Below are 24,171 nucleotides of genomic sequence, written 5' to 3'. Positions count from 1 at the left end.
AAAAGTGAGGAATTGTCAATTTTATAGGGGTCTTTTACAGCTGAAAATGATCAAAATCAAGGGTCTTTCAGCGGTCTGTTTTGGTGAAAGTGAGGGGTCTTTGGGAACTGCGCTGTCCAAAACAGGGGTCTCTGGGGGGGAGCATACCTGTATGGTCATTCAAGTTAAGTGCCCCCCCCCCCCAGCATACATGATCACAATTTATGCAAGTGTTAATTTTAACAAGCACAAGACAGAAACATCAGAATAATTATGGTACCATATTTTGCAATACACATTGCCAAGTTCAAAGCAAAAAAATCCCTATACAGGTGATATTTTGTAACAGAATACTCTGGAAAGAATGTATTGCATAAAATTATTAAAACAATATTGATATATTTCAGAAAGAATTTCATGCACTATAAATTGCTCAAGAAATACGCTTTTGCACAGGAGTTAACCTCTTACACAGACATGCGATTTTCTAACACATCGTAATGTGAGCTGTGTGGTCTCTGTGTTGTTGCAAGTCCTGCACATGAGATTAGAGAAAGGATGTGAACTCTTGTGGCCTATGGCTCCTGCTGTGCATGCTTGCTATGTAGACGCACTGGAATTTATGATATAGTCAAAAATTAAAAGTAAAGCGAGGTAGTTTTTCTAGTGATTATCCGTAAATTTTCTTGTAACTTTTGTTGTAGGCCCCTATGTAAAATTCAAACGATTATCATTATCATTCATAGTAATAGATTGTTATTTCTAATTGTGTTTTATAATTCTGATTTAATAAAAACACTTAACAAATTATAAGCCATTTTAAAAACTTCCAATGGATTACACTATTGCAAAACACACACATGTATAGTTAAATGCCTGTATCCCTACACAGCATTTATCTTATATTTAGAAACACACTGTAAATAAATACTGCAGGTTTTATTATATAAGGCCTACCTAGTTGAAATATAGTGCTATGATGTTGATGTTCTGTGTGTGATGAATATCATAATGGCTCCTGATTTAAACAAGCAAATTAAAAACCTAATGGTTTATATTGTAGAAATGTCTTGAATTTAAAAGCTAACATACTTGATGATACCCCTCCCTTCCACAGTGGTGTGCATAGCCAGGACCTTTTCAGAGGGGGTGGCAAAGGGGGTAAGACAACTTTCAAGGGGGGTTGGAAAAAATTGTCAAAGATGGGCTATAAAGCACAAGAAAGGGCTTCAAAACTTCAAATATAAGGGTGACCAATATCTCACAGGGGTTGCAGCTGCCCCCGCCCCATTTGCCCAGTAATACAAGAATTTTAAATTGGCACCCTACACAACGTACTGTTACTAAATAGTACAAATGAGAAATGTTCTTTATTTCTGAGGAGTTATATTTGCCTAGATATTCTCAAATCAAGAAAAATGGATATTAATCACTTTGAACATTTAATTTGTTCTACTTGTCGTTTATATGTAAGTAAACAGCATGTCCATGTACATGTATGAAATAGGACCAACTACATGCAAAAGATGTCATGGTTGGGCTTGGACAAATTTGCATTCATGTAGAATATTATGTATACCCAGAGATCAGCAATCTGGTTCCGCATCTTCTGCATCTAGGTCTACCTTAACATTCCTGCAGAGTATCCCCTTGCATGTTTCTCGGAACTCCCAATTTTTTGTGAGTGAGCACATATGTTCAGTTTCAATTAAATTAGAACTAAAGATGAAATTTTACATACATGTGGAAGCTTGTTGTAGATACGAACCCTGTGTTGTGTGATTGCACAGACAAAAAGACGGATAATTGAAGTACATTCATATTCAGCGAGTCTCGTGATCGAGTAGAAAATAACCGTTTGTATGTCATAGGTTTGAGTGAAAAATTGTGATCATTCAAACACTTTACATATCTGTGAGGTATAAGTAAAGACAGATTGTTCACTAGCCTTGATTCATGGACACTAAATATGTTGAATTTTACCAAAGAGCTCTCCAAAGTGTTGGTCAGTCAGCTCTTTGATTGAAACGACATGAATCGGTAAGTGTTTCCTGAAGGGGTAGTTCTCAGTTGATGAAAGTGAGGATTTAGTCTTACGCTTCAGCTTGGAATAAATAAGAAGCAAAGTTAGACAGAAACTAGATCTATCTTTGCAAACTTAGGTACAGTCTAAACTTGTTAGTAGCTGCGTCATGACAAGATGAACATTGGACTATTCCGTTTGAAATTCATACACCCCCTATGGAAGACATGCCATTAATCTTGCACACAGGGAGTGTAAATTTCAAGTGGAGTTATCTGAATGAATGACTCCATGTGAAATCTACACCTACTGTGTGGGAGATTATTAAAGGTCGTGTCTTCCATCAGGGGGTGTATGGATTTCAACTGAAATAGCCCACGAAGATGAGTTGGTCTTTGGCATATGTAGGGTGACTGTCATCCCAGGAATGGTCTACAATCATGCATGCAGCATGCTTACATGCACTGCTGTGACTTGAGGATCCAGCTAGCGTATCATGGAGGGTCTGGCTGGCTGGCTAGGTTCATCTGCGCATGAAAGTTTTACTAAATTTTTGATAGCAGTGTTTGTGCTCATATGTCTGCTGTTGATGCTTTAGCAGCTGATGGATATGAAACAAGATGATTCAAGCCTGATAAGCTTGGTGGAAGAGAATTTTCTTCTTTTGAAGTTCTCATGTCCGAAAGTGCCAAGAATGTTTTATAAAGAAATTTTTAGAATGGAGAAATAATGCGTCTTTGGCACTTGAAAAGTAACTGAAGATAACAAAGTGTCCCTGTTAAGACCCCTTGGCCTAAAGATTATTCAAGAAGTGATAGAAATAATGTAAAAGTGTATATTTTTTGTGCTTTTGGCATTCCAAACTGCTTCCATAAAAATAACAACAGGCAATTTTTTTACTTGGTTTATATAGGTAAATGTAAGAAAATTTAGAATCAAATTTAAAAGCAAGTGAAACAGTTTAAACTTGGCAAGTGTGAAAAAATTACTCACACAAAAATTTCTTTTACTGTACCTATAGGCCTACACATTGTACATACACCCCACCCTTCCTGTTCAATTCAAGAAGCATTCATACATATCACCTGTTTTATTGTATTATCATCCAAATTCCCCCGTGGAGGCCCTGGTGGACAAAAATGCATACGTATAAAGGAGGATTAGAGAAGCAGTATCTGATACCGTCTATAGTATGTAGAAAGATACTTTATATGCATGAATTAACTCTGTTTTTTGTTGTTCATTTTTCAACACAGGCTACCCTATCAGAAGGTCCAGTTTTGACAGAGGCACCCCAACGAGCAGCGATTATGAGATGCCGTTGCCGACATACCAACAGGGAAGACCTACGTACGCAGCTGGAGACTCGCAGAGGGTACCCCAAGTCTCAAGAAACAACTCCTTCGGTGATGTTAAACAACCACCGGCATACGGGACACGCCCCTTCCCCACGACGCACACGGAGAGACAAACTCCTCCACCTAGGGGACAGACCCCACCTCTTCCTCTAGGAAATCATTTGCTCAGTCAAGACAATAGGGGTCACACCCCACCACCCAGTGAAAACTTTAGTAGGCTGAATATTTCAAATCAGGGTACCGTTAAAACGGGATATGTGCAGCAACTCGCTAGCAGATTTATACAGTCTGGCGGGAGCGTTGGTTCCACCACACAAGCGCAGAGATCACCAACAACATCTGTTAATCCAAATGCATCCTCTGTGTCGCAGACGCAGAGCAGTGATTTGAATGGGTTTGTAAACTCAAGACAACCGGTCATTGGACCGCCTACTGGCCTGTTGAACAGGCAACCCTATGGAGATAGGACTCCACAAGAAACCCACACCATCAATGGTGTGGGTTCAAATCATTTGGCAGAACCAAATGATAGAGTCGGCGGATACTATCATGGAACCGCCGCTCACCTGCGCATTACAGCCGGCGGTGTGCCGGATGAGTTGCGCTTCCGGAGACAGACCATCAGTACGGAAAGTGTGCAAAGTTATTATGGAATCTCGACAACGTCCTCCACAACTTACACAAGTAGCTTATCAATAACTAATAGTGGGCACCAGAGGTCGCCATCAAGAACGCTTGCTAATACTTCTCCTAGCTTAAACACGCAAGGCTACTATTCGCAAGGTAGCAATAGTCCCGTGTTGTCACCACAGCAGCAACAAGCTCTAACCAATGTGACTTATACTCAATCAAATATGCCCTCTCTAAGAACTCTTCAACAGCAAGGCTTACATAATGAGGCACAGTATAAAAGCTCGGCCCACATTGATATCGCACCGCCTGATGCAGATTCACAATTGCTCGCAGACTATCAAGCTCTCCAGGCTTTGATGAACAAAAAGCTTCCTCCACCCACTTATGAAGTCAGTACACAGCATCGACCAAAAAGTACAGGTATACCAAATCAACCAGGGAGTGGGTATTCTGCTCTACAGCAACAGCAGCCTAATCATGTTGCTGTCAACAATCATCAAGAAGTACACCAGAACAACACACCTCCTCCCCCTCCTCCCAGTTACGAGGAGACGAAGCATCAGATGGCACGAAACACGGGCGATCCATATCAGAACTATAACGCACACCGGCAACATCATGCAACTATCACTGGTACTGTTAGTGTGCCTCAGCATGTGTATACTAATAATAATAATCAGCAGCAGCAGCAGCAACAACAGCAGCACAATAATACACATGCACAGCAACCAATTGCAATAGTAACCTTAAGAGTAGATTCGTCCAAGCCTCCACCTCCGTATCGACCACCTCAAGGAACTCAATCTCCAATCTCGATAACATCTCAAAGTCCGCATGCAAAGATCTTGATGACCCCTGTACCGGCCACAGTAAGCACAACAACTGCCCTACCGAGAGGTGGCTATAACACCCCTGTGTTGCAATCAGTCAAGAGTCAGGCTGTGCAGAAACCTGTCTTACAAACTGCTCATGGACCAGATCAGTTGCCTGTGGCACGGGGTCCATCGCCAGATACCATCAGTACTTTATCAACACAGAGTACTCAATCAACCCAAAGTACTCAATCAACCCAAAGTACTCAAAGCACTCAATCAAATCAGAGTACGCAATCTAACCAAAGCACCAGAAGTTCATCCACTAGATCCGATTCCCCCGTTATATCTTTACGAGCACATTCTCCCATCTCTGAAATTTCAATTTCATCAGCAGCTTCTGACACGGGTAGTGAGAAATATGTTCCCACCGGCGGGGGAAACGAAAGACCGAAGAGGATCGAATCCCCTGTACCTGAGAGAAAGAACAAAAATGCGCGCAATGATTTCTTACGTGAACCGCGGGTAAAAACATACTCTCCTCAAGCTTACAAGTTCTACATGGAACAGCATATAGAAAATGTACTGAAGTCTGTGAAAGCGAGGCAAAAGAGACGCATGCAATTGGAGGCTGAAATGGCCCGTGTAGGATTGTCGGAGGAGGCACAAGATCAAATGCGAAGAATGTTGAACCAGAAAGAATCCAATTACATACGACTCAAAAGAGCTAAAATGGAGAAGTTTATGTTCAAGAAGATCCATCTATTAGGTGTTGGAGCATTTGGGGAGGTTGTGCTTGCACGCAAGCGAGACACAAAGCAACTCTACGCGATCAAGACATTGCGGAAATCAGACGTGATCCAAAGAAATCAGATTGCGCACGTCAAAGCGGAGCGTGACATTCTGGCAGAAGCGGACAACGAGTGGGTGGTGAAACTCTACTACTCGTTCCAAGATGACGAGAACTTGTATTTTGTGATGGATTACATCCCTGGTGGAGACCTGATGAGTCTGTTGATCAGACTAGAAATATTTGAGGAAGATCTGGCGAGATTTTATATCGCTGAACTGATCTTAGCTGTGGAGAGTGTCCACAAGATGGGCTTCATCCACAGGGACATCAAACCTGATAATGTGTTGATTGACAGAGACGGACACATCAAACTGACCGACTTTGGACTCTGCACAGGTTTTAGGTGGACGCACGATTCCAAGTACTACCAGAAGCGTAAGTACCGCTGTAAAGAGTAGAATCTTTGCCCAAAGGCCCTGGTCTCATTATCAAACAGTTTTAACTGTTTAATAATGAGACCAGGGCCTTTTGGCAAAGACGAGAATCCACAACAAGTGACAATATTTCAACACTCAACAGGTGTGCTGTCGGATTGAAAAGGTGGTCGAGCTTTCATCAGGTGCGACTACTACAGTCTTGAGTCTCACCTGACGCAAGCTTGGTATTTCTAAATGTGTGACAACCTTTTCAATCCGACAAGACACCTGTTTAAACCTAAGCTTGTTGCTGGATTTGCACCAATTTAGTTTAGGTGAGGATCTGGGCTGAGACCCTGGAAACAAGCTTCCAAAATATTTCGGAACCGAAAAATTAAAAAGACTGCAAAAATATTGTTAACCCTTAACCCTATCCGAATCAAACATCAAAAAGCCTCAATTCGCAAAGCATCTGCAAGCGCGGGTACTCCATGTGTTGCGATTGCGTCATCATGCGAACAATCATATGGTCATATGGCCGGCCAAGGTAGACCCCAATGGCAAGTGCGCATGTCTGCCACCCAAAGGATCCCTGTTTCAAAACTGCACCCGAGAAAAAAAGTTTTCTCTTTTTCTTTGTTTCTTCCTTCCTTCTTTCCTCTCGCCAAAATAGGCCTGGGGCATTAGGGTTTTAGGTACATTCAATCGCTGCACTGTACACTGCAGGGAATTATGGTCAAAAGTCACTTTAATTCTTTGCAGTGTGCATTGCAGTGAAGTTGAATGCTTTTAGGCTTTTATGTGTAGCTGTTTAAAAATGCAAATACAAGAAACTGCTCAGAACAGTTAAAATGACAAAAAATGATCCTATGTAAAAGTAACCTGCTGTACAGTACTAAAGTTCGTTCGGCTTATATAAGGCGGAAAAAATAATATTGATATAGAATGGCATGCACGCTGCTGGGCGCAGTGCTTATGATAGGTGTGCATTGCGTAATGTGTGACTAGCGTACGCTTATGTGAATTTACGCGAACATGAGTTGGGACTTTATTGCCACGTGCAGTAACAAAAGCCGAATAATTTCCGCCTTATATAACCCGAACAAACTTTAAACATGTATCCCGTTAATTGACTGAAATGTTATCACTCATTACAGAGGGCCATTACCGACAAGATAGCATGGAGCCAAGCGAGGAGTGGGGAATCATTGAAGGTGCTTGTCACTGCACAGAAAACCACCACCACCCTCACAACCACAAAGATCACGCACACATCAACAACACAGTGTCTGACTTCAAAGTGGGTAGAACAAGAATGAAGACGTTAGAGAGACGGCGGAAACAGCAGCAAGAAAGATGCAAAGCACACTCATTAGTGGGGACACCAAACTACATTGCGCCGGAAGTCCTCATGAGAGAAGGCAAGTATATTGTCCACTGTCAGTGGCATAGCTGGGATTTTTTAGGGTGCAGGGGCACCTTAGTTCCCAAAACCAAAAAAAAAAAATTCCCAGTTGTTAGATGAAAAAGTCAGAAAAAACAACTCTATAACTGCAAGGTGGGCTGGGGATAGGAGGCTGGGGGAAGGGCGGGGGGAACAGTTGCCACCTGGCTCCTACGCCACTGTCCACTATTGATGTTGATAAATTTTTTTAAAATAAGAAAACATTGAAAAAGGTGATTTTGAGTTTTGGGCTGATTTAACGATGTGTGACCCGATCAATCCTCTATTTTGCCTGATCTAAACAGATTTTGGTATCAGAAGAAAGCTCATATCTTTTTCATTACTCCACTAAAATTTAACGTACAAGATCAGTTTCATTTTTGGTGCAAACAAAAATGTGGTTACGACAACAGAAACTAAATTCATGGACCATCCCAATGGGTGTTACGTTTTTGCATCTCACCAAAACTGCTGATGCAATGTAACTCGTAATTTGTTCCAAACAGAATGGTTTTAAGGGTAGGCCTCAATGTATGATAGAAAACAGATTATGAAATTCTGAAATACCTCACTGTTATGCTGTCATCACTTTCCAATGTAAATTATCCATTATAATGTTACAATTTGATGGGAGTTGCACAATTACAGCTGGTTAAGTGGTATTTGTCAGTCAAGTGTGTCGCAATTTAAAATTCCAGACATTAATTGGAATGACTCATGAACAGGTGGGAATTTGGGACATCGCCCGTAATGGTGATTATCTGTGGAAGAATAATTGAGGAAAGGTAAAAACAAAACAAACCTGCAAAATAGCAACTTGGTCATAATCAAGTGAAATTCCATTTGGGGCGGGTCTACTTCAAACATGTGTGAGACATTGAGAGCATGAGGTAATGGTTTTGACTCGTGATTACAAGACCTCCAGCCAGGTGTATACATGTGTACAGGCATTATGTTTAGAGTGTAAAACAAACCGTTTGTATGGTAGGATTGTGGGGGATCCCCACAGCAAGATATAGTTATTTGTGAGCAGTGTTACTCTCTATGGAAATAAAGTGCGCCAAATCAAGCATTCATGTTTAAAATTGGCACAAATTGGATAAATGTAATTTATACAACATGGCAAATTCAATATGTCCTCTGAGTAAACAATGCTTACGAGTGTAGCACTACCAGTCATGACCTAGATATGTAGGTTTCAGCCTGCAATGTCAAAGGTTAGCAATATGTATGTTGAAAATAATGTTATGTCAAATATGAAACAAGTTGCTATGTCGCCAAAGCCAAGTTGAGCTAACCTTGAGCCGACTCTAGCTAATCTTATTCCATATTCGACAAATCAAGCCTTAATTCAAATTCGACATATCAAGCCTAATTTTTGACACAGCGAACCTTCAACATAGCTGGCTTACACTGATACATTAATTCTAACTACCTTAACCATTATTCTTTTGTAGGCTATACACAACTGTGTGATTGGTGGAGTGTAGGAGTCATCCTCTATGAAATGTTAGTTGGTCAGCCACCCTTCCACGCAGACACACCAGGAGAAACCCAAAGAAAGGTGAGAAGAAAATGTTATGATATTCTTCAGATCATCAGTTGAAGCGTGCCAACAAACCACCCTTGTACTTACATGCTCTGCGCAGTTAACTTTAAGCGTGCGATGTGAAAGTGCGACCAGTGAAATATGTACCTACGTCACTACTGAACTTGAGATGAACCAAAGTTCAGTGGTTGTATCCTAGGATATCTTTGAATTTGAAAATCAAATACGGTGACGTATAATTGTTTTGTTCTTAGGAAAATGTATATATTGTAATGCATTCATATCAACACTAAGGTATATATGATTCCTTAGAAATTCAGACTAAGTCGCGATTTTGTGGGCCCGACCTATGGATGTAATACAACTTGAAGATCAAACTTCTTTTTTTTTCCAAGCGAAGTTCTTACTTATAAAATGCAACTTTTGTAAACCGTGTCGGGAATAATACAATTCTTGCCAGGAATTATGGCCATGCCAATTAGGTGTTATGCACTAACAATTTGGTCAATCATTTGCTGTCATTGATGGTCACGGAAGTCATAATTATCATGTTAGAAAATAATTGTCTATATTTATATTTTGTGGTGTTTTGAATTTCCTTAAAGCATATCTTTGATGTTTGATCATATCCTTCACTAGGTAATTGACTGGCCTAACACACTACGCATCCCCAAAGCCGCAGGTCTCTCCAACGAAGCCAACGATCTCATCCTCAATCTATGCACCGCAGCTGATCAAAGACTTGGCCGTAGCGGGGCCTCTGACATCAAAGGCCATCCGTACTTCAAGCCTATTGACTTCACACAGAATATCCGCAAAGTGAAAGCGCCATACAAACCCACCATCCACTTTCCAGAAGATGTGTCAAACTTTGATCCGGTTATACCGGAGAAAGTGCGGAACAATTCCAACTCGAGCAACGACAGTTGGGAAGGAGGCCCTCGTGGCCGGCAGCAGAACGGGCTCGAAAACGGCAAGCACCCGGAGCATGGACACGCTTTCTTTGAATTCACATTTCGCAGGTTCTTTGACGATGGTGGCCACCCTTATCCAGTTCCAGTCGATGTGGATCTACCTTCAGATCCCGAGATGGATCTAGGATCGAACTCAGAGCCGATTGAAAGGGAGAGTAGTCACGACTCGCAAGAGCCAGTCTATGTATGACAAATCGCTTTGAATCGTCCGTATGGATGATACAGTATAGCTGGAATGACACCAGCGGCTTGATTGTTGATCTGGTATCGGAGAATTTGAAATGCACATACCGGATTTGACATAATTGCCATGCAGGTTGTACAATGTAAGCCAGTAATATTGTAACAACTCTTGATAAAAACAAGACTTGAGTCTCTCTAACGCATGTATCTTTGTATCTTATGGCATATCATGGATTTATATGCATAATTATCTGTTGCTAGATGTTGACAGATCATTAAGCTGTGAAAGCTGTACCAATTCTACAGATTAATATTTAAGAATAGAGGCGCAGTCAGTGAATTTTGCAGTCACCCGGCTGAAACTCCTTATAAACCATGGTGAAATTTTTGAAATAAAGAATTTTCCTAACCAAACAAAGTTTTCTTTTGCAATGGGAGAACAAAGTGAGTTCTTCAATTGAATGACATACCGATTTTGGTTACCATATTTCTTAACGCAAACATTGATGCACCTTTGTTCTGTAAGATAATGCCATAAGATACTCCGATTGAAATGCTTACAAATTATAATCTTCCAATATGACTTCTTTTAGATGCTATTCGTTGCTAAGTTGATCATGTTTTAAAGCACACTGGACATGACATGATTTGGCTTTTTTGCCAGTTGTTGGGTTTTATGGACACGCAACATTTTTATATAGATCGACAATGTGGTTTCTGATCATGTATCATTTTTATACCACATGAATTTCAAATGTGCTAAGAATTTGATCAGCTTAGTTTGAGTGCATCCGACTAACTAATCAGAGCATGATGATGGTTCTTAACAGTATATTTGGCTCTTCAAATATTCACCATTTTGTGCATTGAAAGAGATGCAAGACGGTCATTTGCCAAAGCTGTAAACCAAAATAATGAAATCATCTTCCATTACAGACAAGTTTATGTATGCTACTTGATCATCATTGTCTTACTCATCTATACAATTGAAATCTTTATGAAGAAAATGCCTTTTATTGCACTTATTTCGGTAATTAACAGTACTGGTCTTGATTTAGAAATATTTGGTCTCAGAATTTTGTTCATATAATGTCAGTGTGATAGCAAAAGTATAATGAAATCACGTAACAGCTGTTCTACAAAGTTATAAAACTATGATACATCACATGTGAATGTTAAGAACCATCATCACTCCGCCTGATTACATTTAGCCAATTTTATCATCAAATGAGCCAGCAATATCTAATCAAATTCCAAAGAAAATGAAAAAGTTGTATTTTGTTCTGTGAATCTGCACAGATCACAAATTCACTTGCAAATTATGACACACAAATCTTATTCTTCCTAAACCCCGTGGGCACTCAAAATTATCAGCCTCTAAGAACTATTTTGATTGGTTATAAGGAGGGGTATATCATGTATTGAACCAATCAGAGATATGATAAGAATAGTCAGTAGGGCTGAAGGAGATTAGGTTAAGAGCTCTATTTTGATTGGATACTGAGATGATTATATCATGTAATTAACCAATTACAGGTACTGTAAGAATGGAAGTAGTGCTCATAGGGTTAAACAAGATGCAAATGTTGAGGTCTTGGATCCAGAACTAGTTGAAGATGTTGGACACGGCTAGTTTGGTTCCAAACCCTTGATGTTTAGTAAAAATTAAACTGATGGCAACTAAAATGACATAATTATACTGTCAGTCAATAATGTCATAGTGATATTCAGCACTAGAGTAACTTAACCATTACCAGCCCTTGTATTAAGGTAATAGACATTGTATAATCCCACAGAAAATACATGTAATGTGACATTTGGTCATAGAATGGAGTACATACATGAATTACATGATATTATGTAATGTTAACAGTAAAGACGCTGTAAGGGTTGAACGATCCTGTAAAGTAAATTTGCTTGTCAGGTTTTAGTTATTTATTTATCAACATTACATATGTGAAACAATTTCAGTGTATATTCTCTTTAATTTGTGTACCAGTTGTAAAATATAAATAACTCTGTACTTTACAAAAAGCTTTAACAAGTACCCCTGTCAGTACTTACTAGTTTTGTTTTGTCACCTTCACGCAGAATATTCCCTCATAAAGCCATCTGACTTTATAAAAGTTTTATTATAACGTTCAGCAATGAGCCAGTCAAAACTTAGTATTACATAAACAATAAGGGATGCCTGAAAGTGGTAATAACATCATTTGAGTATAAGTGGTAAAATATCTATCATTAAGTATAATAGAGCTATAGTCAAATTACTCAATGTTAACTCAGTTTAGCTCATTGATGATATAATAATGCAAATCAAGATCAAATGGTATGATCACAAATTGAAGTTAGCCAGGAATGGAAAGTCAACCATGATCAAGATTCTTGACGTAAGTCAAAGTTTGCAACTACTCAAAAAGGAACTGACTTAACTTTCCAAAGTGCTGCCCTAATAATGTTATATTACTAGTGCTAGATTATCTTGCAAATGGCATTAACTAACTTGACAGAAAATCAATAATAATCCTGCCATGCCTAACATGACTATTGGGCTAGTCCAGTGGAAATCCATTCACCCTCTGGAAGGTATCATCTTAACTGGGGGTGTATGTAGATTTCAAATAGAGTCGCCCATTCAGGTAATCCCATTCGAAATTCACACTGCGTTTGTGGACGAGGTAAGGTCATGTCTTCCATACAGGGTGTATGGATTTCAGCTGGAATTGCCCATTTTAAAACTAACGTTCCACTGTGAGGGACCAAAAGAAGTGCCTGTGAATAGAAATGCACAGTAGGTATTGTGTAAAAATTTACATAGTTCAAGCTGTGGATTAAACAAAGCAAAAAGAAGCAAATAAGCATCAGACCAGTACTAGAGTAGAGGCTACATGGTGGGATCAACTCATACTTCCATGTATAGTTCAGTGTCATACAAAAGATGAAGCAAATATGGCACAAGCAAGTCACCCAGATGTTTTTGGGTATGAGCTTTTGTTCCCAGCTACCATGCTGGGGAAGTTACAGAGCACTGAACTGTGACTCAAGGGAGGAGAGTATCACCACATGTAGCATAGAGCACTTTGTCGGCTGCTAGTCGTATGGGAGGAAGGATTTTGGTAGCATGGACTCGATATTTTATGTATGACCTGAACATTTGATTCAGTTTGCTGGTTGCACATTGGCAAGGTGAAGCAAGGCTTTTTTAAGAAGCTGGTTGTTGCAACAGATTTCGTAATGAAAGAACCGGTTTGTAGATAATTCAGTGTCCATGCGTACGATTTCCTACTCCCAAGAATGCTGCCTTAAATGCTTTAATAATAATAAAAAGAAACTGTGTCTTACGAGATTTTGTATTAATGTACAAAAGTGCCTTCTCGAGTTGATGGTGAAGGAAAAGTTGGAGAAAAAATTGATGGAAATAATTTTGACTTGAGAGATGACAAATGGATGGAAATATTTTGACTTGAATACCACTACATGCCCAGCATGGAACTAATCATGTGTATAATTCAGTACTTTTTTTGTACATGTGCTTTTTTTTGTTGTTGTTGCTATTGAAATTGTGACATATGTGAGCAATAAGTTGGGTATGTGACCACTGTCCTGGCATCATATGTCGGTCACATGATCATTCCAAGGGGTAGTGGCAAAGGCGAAAGTTGCCATCTGCATGCCCTTGGTGTGAGGAAGTTAAATAGCTCACACATAGAGGGATTTGAGCTGATTCCTGACACACACTTACTTTGAATGAAACCAAAGAATTAGTAGAAATTTGACTTGTGTTTCCACTTTTGCCTTAAATGGTTTGCTAGCTGTGCTGCTCCTAGAAAATTGGGCAGTATTATACTGATGCATATTGATAAATAAAATGAAAGAAGATAGGTTTATTTTGGATAAATCATTGTTCAATTTCACTCTCATTTTTTGCAACATTTTGCACAATCGGTAGATTTTGCATAGTCTTCCTCAATTTTGTGTTCACATAATTTGGCTATCGACAGCCTGTGTGAATTATGCAATTTTCAAAAACAGATTTGTTTCGGCATCTTGTATAATTGCTCCATTTTCTGGTCGAGACTGCAAGTTTGAAACCATACGATGACTTATTGTTTCTTAGATTTTATTAAAAATTACATAACAGCGTAGCATGTTTCAATGAACTGTGACCTTTTCCTTTTTTTCAATTCATTCATTACTTAACAAATATGCTAAATCTAACCATTTCTATTTTCAAAATCTGAAACTTCAAATTCTTGATGAGATGATCTCCTGCTGTTTTCACTAGTCAGGTTTGCTGACAAACATTGCATCTGATGAACTTTGACCTGAATGGATTTTTGTATTCTACTCAGCTGGATTTCCTTGATCAGCTTGTACATGAAAGGGATGTTTAGAATTTGATGGTGAAAATGGCAGGTGTTGACAGAAACTGGTTGAAGAGTAATTAACAATATTACATGTTTAAGAAATTCATGCTTCATTTGAGAATGAAACCACCTTATTAGATACCTGGTAGGTCAATATTTTGCCTCACAATTCAGTTATGAAGATGGAAAATGGTATGGACTGATTTTTGTTGTTGTTTTTTTTAGAAAGAGGAATGTGACGTTTTAGGACGACCTCAAATGAAGTGTGAAAAGTAAATTGTAAACTCACTTGGATTTCAAACATGCTCATCCATCAGTACATAGTTCCATAACCCCAATAGGCTTGTACATTCATAGAATGACCTATGAGTCTAATGGGTACAGAATCTCATGCTCCACAACTTCTGAGCTATGCTCATTGTATGGTGGTTATTGAACTCAGCCATTGGAGATGAGATCATTTTGGTTCATAGTGACTGCAGCTGTTCCACAACTATTATATGACCCGGAAAATTGAAAAGAATCTTTGTTTGGAACCAATGTATTACGGAATTTGATCTCATGTGTGAAATGCTGCATTTGTATTTGAAACGTACTGGTAACTGCTTTGTTTACAACATTACAATATATCTCAAATAATCTAGGGTCTTGGCGAAGGAAGAACATATGTGCTAGTTTTAATAGATTCTTTTACAGTGCCAACCGTGATTGAATGGTAAATTACGCACATAGCGAATACCCTAATTAAGGTAGACAAACAGACCAATTTCAACACAGCATGATTTTGATGGTGTAGTAATGTGTTCATTGGAATCTAACAGCCTGTCAAAATGGTCTGGTAGCCTGTGTTCCATAGCTTATAACAAGAATGTGATTATTTGATGGGCGCTGACATACATTGCACAACATAATCACTTCGCTGGTTCATTTTGATGCCGGTAGAAATACTCGTCATATTCCAGCGGTATTTAAATTCCATTTTTCTAGTAGGTGGAATGACCATAATTTTAATACGAGCCATCAACAGCTATTCATCACCCTCTAAATACCATGCATTTCACACATTTGAAATTCCGCAAATACTGATCTATGTGCTTAGTTCACAGCACACACAAAACTTCATCTTAATTATTTATTAATTTTATTATTATTTCATCGTTGTTGATGTCGCCGATGTACTGCATGCGAGTGAAAATGTCGCCGGATTGACTTTTAAAAAAAGCATGCCCGCACCTTGCTGCAGCTAAAAGCCAATGAAGCACTTTTTATTTTTATTTTTTTGTCGTAGTATTTTGTTGACAGTAGCTGCTTAGAAATCCACAAAATAATAAACAGTTAATATCTATTTCCTCTAATATATATAACAGTGTACACATGTATTTTTTTTACATTTATGTACATCTGTATCGAGTGAATTTACTGTGGGTAGAGTATAATTTTGTGTATAAAGAATATTATAAAGAAACAAAAAGCATTTGCATGTGCTTTGTATGTATATGTATATAAAAATTTTGCTGCACATAATTAAAACAAAGAAAGTATGTATAAAAATGTGGGATAAATGATAACACTATTTTCCGGGGGGGAATTGGGGGAAAACTTGGTGGGTGAGTGTTAACAGGGGAACAATGTGTGCAAATGCCCCATTTATTGGGCTAATCCAGTTGAAATCCATACACACCCCTTTGAAAGATGTGACCTTAAATCTTCCATTCACTAGTATGAATTTTAAATGGGGATACCTGCCTGGGTGACTCCATTTGAAGTCTACATGATATCCCCTGTGTGGGGGATTAAGGTAACATCTTCCATATTGTGGATTTCAACTAGAATAGGCCATTGTTGTATTCATTGTACTTTCAAATATTTGTATTCTTCTTTGGTAAAGTTCTCTTTTTCTGTTGAAACAAGAGCTGATTTAGAGATTTTTAAAGAAGTTATTTTCAGAATTGGAATTCAAACTTTTTTTAATGAAAATTTGCCAAAAGGGCTGCTCTTCATACTGTAATTTAATGTCTTCCGAATGTTGAAATTATGATATAAAAAAGCGCAGTGATTTATAGTGCGCTGCAGACAGGCACATTGCATAGATGTTGATCCACAAGCCTCAGCACACTTTACATCTGTATAATGTTGGTTGGATTCATGCAATATTTTTAAGTGGATCAGAACTAAATGATATCCTGAATACATGTTCAGCAACAAATTCAGTCTTACCTTCCTTATCAGCTTCAGGTTTTTGTTGTTCCAATGAAGTTTCTGTAAATTGAATACAAAGGAGAACTTTGCCAAAGAATGAAATGGGCTATTGCAGTTGAAATCTATACACCCCTAGGGAAGACTTGACATCTTCTACACAGGGAATGTGGATTCCAAATGGGGTTGCCTGAATTGGTGACTTCATTTGATATTTTCACCCCCTGTGTGGTGTGGGATATTTTCACCCCCTGTGTGGTGTAGGAGATTAAGGTCATGTCTTCCTAAGGGTGTATGGATTTTAACTGGAATAGCCTAGTATGAATATTTGAGGTGATAGGACGATGGGCATCGACTATAGTCAGTTGATGTATAAGATAAGCTTCCTAGTAATTACTTTCCTGTCACCTCGTTTAAAATGCAATAATTGTTTAAAAACACTGTGCTGTGTTAAAAGTTTAGCGATACACACCCTAGGAATTGCAGCAAAGCAATGCATATTTGAGAATTTGAGTAAATAGAAACACATTTTGTGCAAAAAAATCAAATGTAATGGCATAGTAAACATGATAGAAAATTAGAATGTAGGAAATATTTACTAGGAAGCATAAGTGAAAGTTACAACTTTTGTCTGCAAGGGACTTGGTATGTGCTTGAGGGAATTGGTATGTGCTTGAAATCGAACTTGTTGGCATGCAGGTATTAGTATTCAATATTTAAAAAAAAGTTATAATGTAAAAATGCTTTTTATAAAAAAATATTTATTATTGACTTATTCTGGTTTCAAAATTCAATTATTGATCATTATTTTGTATATTCAATTGTAACTCGGTTTATTTATTATGGTCAGCTGTGAACAATGTATTCAGGTTCAGATTTGGGCGAGGGACAGTGGCCACAAGATTTGGGTGATGGACAGTGGCCACATCGACCAGGGATTTTTTTGTTTGGGGGGAGGGATGGGGATAAAGTGAATTTTAGGTGGGAAAGACTCCAAAAAGTTGAAACGTTGCAGATTTCTTAATTTGACTGGTTCTGCTTATGTTAGGGTAACATAATGGGATCAGTTTACCAGTTAATCTATTCAATGCCATGACATGTCTATAATTAATGTCATCATAATGTTGTATTCAAAAATGGGATGGAGAAAATCCAAAAAATATTGGTTTTGGGTAATAATCATTTAATCATGTACAGGGACTTTGTATGATTTTTGAAATGCACCTTGAAAAAGCCTGTTGAATATGTCATTATGTTTTTATTTCAAGCACATAATCAACCTTTGTACCGTACTAGTTATTCCAGATTCGAATTGAAATCCATACACCCCCTATGGAAGACACAACTTTAATCTTCCACACATGGAGTATGAATTTCAAATGCGGTTACCTGAATGGGTGACTTCATTTAAAATTTACACCCCCTTTGTGGGAGATTAAGGTCATGTCTTCCATAGGGTATGTATGGATTTCAACTGGAATAGACCTATACTGTCTGATAGTTGTTGCCCATTGTAGTTTTAAAATGGAATCCTTCATATAAGTAAGTGTTCATTGTTTTAGGTGTAATATAAGCAAGCATTAATTCATGAAAGTTTCTAATATTTTTGAGAAGAGAAGTTTTTTCAAAGTATTTTTATGTCAAATCTGTAAATGATTTTATCCATGTGGTAAATATGAGAGTAGGTCCATTCTTTTGTATATAATGGAGTCCTACAGTATGTACAAAGGAAATGTGATGACCCAAAACTGGTTTGTATTTAGTCTATCAAATTTGTTATATGATGAGACCGTTCTATATAAAAGAAGTTAAAAGATTTGTAAATCCAAGAAAGTACAAGTGTAAAGCCAATGAGATGTAAATCCAAGTGTTATTCCAAATTAAATATATATTTTGATTGATAAAATAAGAGTGAGAACATGTGAGGATATGTCCTGTTTTGAGGATACTGTACGTGCAAAGTAGGTGTACGTGCAAATGATAATGATATGAATTGTATTAAATGAATGAAGTAACAATATAGAATAGCTATATAAAAAAGTTTTTTTTAGTGAGTTATACGATAAACACAGTGAGGATGTTGTAGGATATATAAAGTAATCATAATTTGTATCAATGGATTTATAAAGAAAAAGTGCTTAATGTTGAGACTGTTGTGTATTGTTGATGATGGAACTGCTAATTACTAATTCGCCAGCGAAGTGATTACATAACTCCCTGGTAACTGGATCACACACCTTTTGGAATTGATAGTACATGATGTCATAGACTTTGTGTTGCGATCATTTTGATCATGATTCAGGACTCAAAAGCGTGGTCCAGTTGACAGTGATAATCGGATTATATGTAACGTTTCGCTGGCAAATTCACAAAAGGTTGTAGTTAGCCCACAGCTAATTAATAAAGAAAAGACAAAATACTAGTTTGGCAGGCTGCTGATAAATGGTTTTTAACTTAGCTGTTGAATTAAACAATTAAGATGCACCATCATCCAATATTAGTTCTAATCCCATGATTGATGGTGTTTGTCAAGCAGTAAAACCACTCATTAGAGTTTACCTCAAATTGCAGTCTGACATATCAAATTGGAATTTGGCCTTGTTCCAGCATGCTGGAAGCCCAGCATTTCAGTGGAAAACAGGCCAGCAAAATATTGATTTCCCCTTGTGGGTTATCCATAAACACCAGTGACATTTAATATTCTGTACAATTGTAGATGTCGATTATATTTCTGTTATGCTCTTAAAAATATTGATACCATTTTGACCCACTTGAGGTTTCAGATGGGGAGGGAAGGGGTCAGCTATGAACAAAACACCTTTATAGGGCATCATCAATTTTTTTGGCTTGTTCTCAAAGAGAGTTGAAGATGAGTATGTAAGCAACAAGTCCTCACTGTGTTCATTGTATATTTAAGCATCTTCCAAATTTGGCTATATACTTTATATCAGTACCCTGTATTATTAACTATCATTAGCAACCCGAGAAAAATCCAAAAAGTGTAAATTGTATGTTTTTCATTTTGTAAAAAATGTTAATACCACAAGACTTTAAAAAAAATTGTACATGTATGTAACCCTGTCTGTTTTGTTTACTATGTATCAACAACTCTTTTAAGTATTTTTAGTTGTTTGTATAAATGTATTGTATATTTTTTGGTTCGGACTCTCCCTCAAGGGCATTTGTACACGTTTTATTTTACCAAGTAAGGGGTTCTGAAAATTGTGTATTTTTGTGCATGGCTTATTATGTAAGAATTTCTAGCTGCATTGCACATAATGGGCCGTTTCAGTTGAAATCAATACACCCCGTATGGAAGACGTGACTTTAATCTCACACACGTGGGTTTTTATTTCAAATGGAGCCGCCCATTGAGGTAACCCCATTTGAAATTTGCACTCTCAGTTTGGAAGATTTAAGTCGTATCTTCCATAGATGGGGTGTATGGATTTCAACCGGAATAGTCCAAATCAGAAAAGAACAGTTTTGTATATTTCAACAAAGAGGAAAGCTTACAAATATAATGACATTACTATGTAAACCTTGGGGTTTGGGGGATATATCACTAGTAACGGTTTTATTTTTCCTATCACACAGCTGCTTAACAGCTACATATATTTGCATCAATAGGGGGCTATGCAAAATAGACAAGAAGCAGTTAGATCATTTGTGAAATGTTCCTTCTGTGAGCTAGTACAGTAGAACTGTAGAACACACTATTTATATGCATGATGAATATTCACAAGCTTGAAATTGACAGTTCAAAAGTAATCACTGTGGCATTGAAATTTATTTATGATGGTTCTAAAGAACTCTAATTTTTTTTTTTTTTTTCTCTTTTTTTTAAATTTTTTTTTTTCCCCTTTTTTTGCATGTCCAAAGATTTATGTTGTTATTATGAATCGCTCTTCAAATGAATGGCCGTTTCTGCAAGGGCAAGCAAAAATAATTAAAAATTGAGTTTAATAACGTGAACATTTTTGTGTCTTGTGTGATTTCATATCTTGGTGTCAGTGAATGAACAACTTTGAACGAACAACTTGGTGTCAAAGTATGTAGACCTGAAGTGCTATTCTGTATTATATCACTCATACATAAATTCTAGACAGTTCATTGGTTGATTACCATTTATCATTTTTACCATCACCCTCTCCGTGTGATAGTATTTACTATCATAGTGCTCTGCCGTAGTGCGCCTGCGCCAAGCCGTGCGCTGACTCTTGGACTCGCCGATTTAGTTATGGGGTGGACCCCAAAATGTGAAATATATCACGGCAAAACATGTGTTATGTTGATGAAAAAATGTATTTCCTACCTTAAATAGTATTTTGGTAATAGAATTTATGCATCAGTGATATAAAACAAATATTAACTGTCTTAAATTCGTGTAATGGTCGAAATATAATCACTCGCTGAAAGATGTATTGTTCCGTTCCACTCGCCGTTCCGGCTCGTGGAATGGAACAATCCATCTTTCACCTCGTGATTATATTTCGACCATCACACTCATAGACAGTTAATATTTGTATACCATCATATAGAGGTTATCCATGTTCTATAAGCTGCATATCCTATCAACGACTGCTATACCTTGTTTAGGACTTTCAAAAGAAGTACCAGCATTCGCAACCATGACTGTTTCAAAATAGCCCGCCAAAGTCATGCAGGTAACTCTGAGGTCGTGCATTGAATTGGTTTGAATGAGGAATACTACGGGAATCAGCACCTTTTGTTAGAAGTCACACATGAGTGAAGTGGATAACCTCTTGTATGCTGAACAAGATGTTAGCATGCACCCACAGTTGGCATGTTATGGTTTGTAGATACAAGAGGAGTAGGATTTAGTCATACCTTGGAAACATGGCATGTTGCCATGGGGATCAACGCGAAGTCAGGTACCGCGTGAGAAAACTCAAAAATAGCATGAGTGTACACAAAAGAAACTTCGCGCAATGTCGCCAGGTCTGAACGCTGTACCGGCATCAGCTGAATTCGGGAAACTCAAGAGGACAATATTAAAGTGATGAACAGGAAGTGTCACAAGAGGATGTCAAAAATTATGATTGACAGGATTTCACTGTAGAAGTGACATAAGGCTACCATAGCAATTTTATGAATACAATTTTTGAATAGATTGCCCTGCACTACAACGTTCACATGGTACCTATGCATTGAACCAAAGAAATGCTAATCACTCGCACCTGTAAGATTGGTATCTTTGAATAGAACAGTATTGTATTCAATCTGTGATTGCAAACATACACAGGTCATGAGAGCAACCTGCTTGTAGTGCACAGCAATCTATTCAAAATTGTTTTCATCTATTGCTATGGTAGTTAATCGGATTATTACGTCACTGCTACAGCAAATTGTCAGTAAGGCTGCGATCACATAGAAGTATACGGTATTCGTTAACGCTCATTCAATCAGGCCGAGTTCACATAGTATACTCATATGTGAACTCGGCCTTATCGAATGAGGGGTAATCATAGCGAATACTTCTATGTGATCGCAGCCTAAGGGAACTTCTTGTGTGGAGAGCAATGCATTTTGGTCAGGAGTCCTTACAAATAATCTATTCCATTCAGGAAAAATGTCCACTCCTTTGTGTGAAGTTGTCTGGAGTCGAGTTGATATGCCAAGCTTCCAAGAACTTTCAAACCACTTGGTGTTCATGTCCAAAATTTTGGTATTGTCCCAGTGAATGTAATTTTGGATTTGCCATTCATGTTCAGCAACTGCTGATTTTTGCGTGGTGCCAGAATTGGTGTTGCTTAGGTGTTCATGTTCACTAGTTCTCTTTACATTTCTGCCAGTTTCTTTGAAGAGAGAGGATGTCAGATATTTTTAATCACCATTTTCCAATGAAACAATAATCACAGATCATCGTGGGACCTTCAGAGCTCTTGTTACTCTAGTTAGTCTGGTGAAATGCGCTATCTACTGCAGATATGGTGTTGATGAAGTAGCTATCTACTGCAGATATGGTGTTGATGAGTAGCAATCTACTTCCAATATGGTATTGATGAAGTAGCTATCTACTGCTGATATTATGTTGTAGCTTTGTACTGCTGATATGGTGTTAATGAAGTAGCTATCTACTTCTGATATGAAGTTGTTAATGGAATAGCTATCTACTGCAGATATGGTGTTGACGAAGTAACTATCTACTGCTGATAAGGTGTTGATGAAGTAGCTATCAAACTGCTGATATGGTGTTGATGAAGTAGCTATCCAACTGCTGATATGTTGTTGATGAAGTAGCTTTGTACTCCTGATATGGTGTTGATGAAGTAGCTATCTACTGCTGATATGGTATTGAAGTAGCAATCTCAGTACTACTGATATGGTGTTGATGAAGTAGCTATCTACTGCTGATATGGTGTTGATGAAGTAGCTATCTACTGCAGATATGGTGTTGATGAAGTAGCTATCTACTGCTGATATGGTGTTGAGGAAGTAGCCATCTACTGCTGATATGGTGTTGATGAAATAGCTATCTACTGCTGATATGGTGTTGATGAAGTAGCTATCTACTGCTGACATGGTGTTGATGAAGTAGCTATCTACTGCTGATATGGTGTTCATGAAGTAGCTATCTACTGCTGATATGGTGTTGATGAAGTAGCTATCTACTGCAGATATGGTGCTGATGAAGTAGCTATCTACTGCTGATCCTAAAATGATTGCCAATGGTTTTAATGATTTCTTCACCAACATTGGTCCTAAGTTAGCCAAAAATATTACTTCTACACACGTTCCTTTTGATCAATTTTTGAATAAAATTCCATCTCCACAGAATTCACTATTTCTCACACCGACGGACACAAATGAAGTTATCAAAATCTGTGCTTCTCTTAGATCTGGTGCTAGTCCTGGCTATGATGAAATTAGACCTGATATTGTTAAATCTGTTAAACACCTGATTGCTTCTCCGTTGGTTCACATATTTAATTTGTCTATTTCTACTGGAATTTTTCCAGATGAGCTTAAGCACGCTAAAGTGGTTCCTATTTTTAAAGCGGGCGACTCCAATTTATGTAACAATTATCGCCCAATTTCAATCCTTCCTGTGTTTTCAAAGATATTTGAGCGTGTTATTCATAAGAGACTTTATAATTTTCTAACATATCATTCATTACTTCATCAAAGTCAATTTGGTTTTAGAACAAATTATTCATCCTACATGGCTGTCTTAGAGGCATACAATTTGATCGTTCCTCATCTTGATAAAGGTCACCATACATTGGGTATATTCCTGGACCTCTCCAAGGCTTTCGATACGATCAATCATGATATTCTCATTGAGAAACTTCGCCATTATGGAGTACGTGGAAAGGCCTTGGAGTGGTTCATGAGTTACCTTACAAACAGAAAACAATATGTTGTGTTCAATAATTGCAAATCTCATTTAAGTACTGTTCATTGCGGTGTTCCCCAAGGT

General features: G+C 37.9%; 1 protein-coding gene across 1 annotated transcript in view; it reads left to right on the top strand.

The window, feature by feature from the left end:
• LOC140144041 (uncharacterized) overlaps positions 1–12,242 on the top strand; it is a 44,931-nt gene extending 32,689 nt beyond the window's left edge. Inside the window, exons 4-7 of the mRNA XM_072165865.1 lie at positions 3,259–6,033; positions 7,172–7,435; positions 8,916–9,022; positions 9,647–12,242. Coding sequence (XP_072021966.1) covers positions 3,259–6,033; positions 7,172–7,435; positions 8,916–9,022; positions 9,647–10,171 — 3,671 coding nt within the window. The 3' untranslated portion in view covers positions 10,172–12,242. The remainder of the gene's footprint in view (positions 1–3,258; positions 6,034–7,171; positions 7,436–8,915; positions 9,023–9,646) is intronic.
• Positions 12,243–24,171: the final 11,929 nt, after the last annotated feature.

The sequence above is a fragment of the Amphiura filiformis genome, unplaced genomic scaffold (assembly GCF_039555335.1).
Source record: "Amphiura filiformis unplaced genomic scaffold, Afil_fr2py scaffold_37, whole genome shotgun sequence".
Classification (NCBI taxonomy): Eukaryota; Metazoa; Echinodermata; class Ophiuroidea; order Amphilepidida; family Amphiuridae; genus Amphiura; species Amphiura filiformis.
Note: the sequence above shows the minus strand (reverse complement) of the source record. Positions and strands in the feature narration are given on the sequence as shown.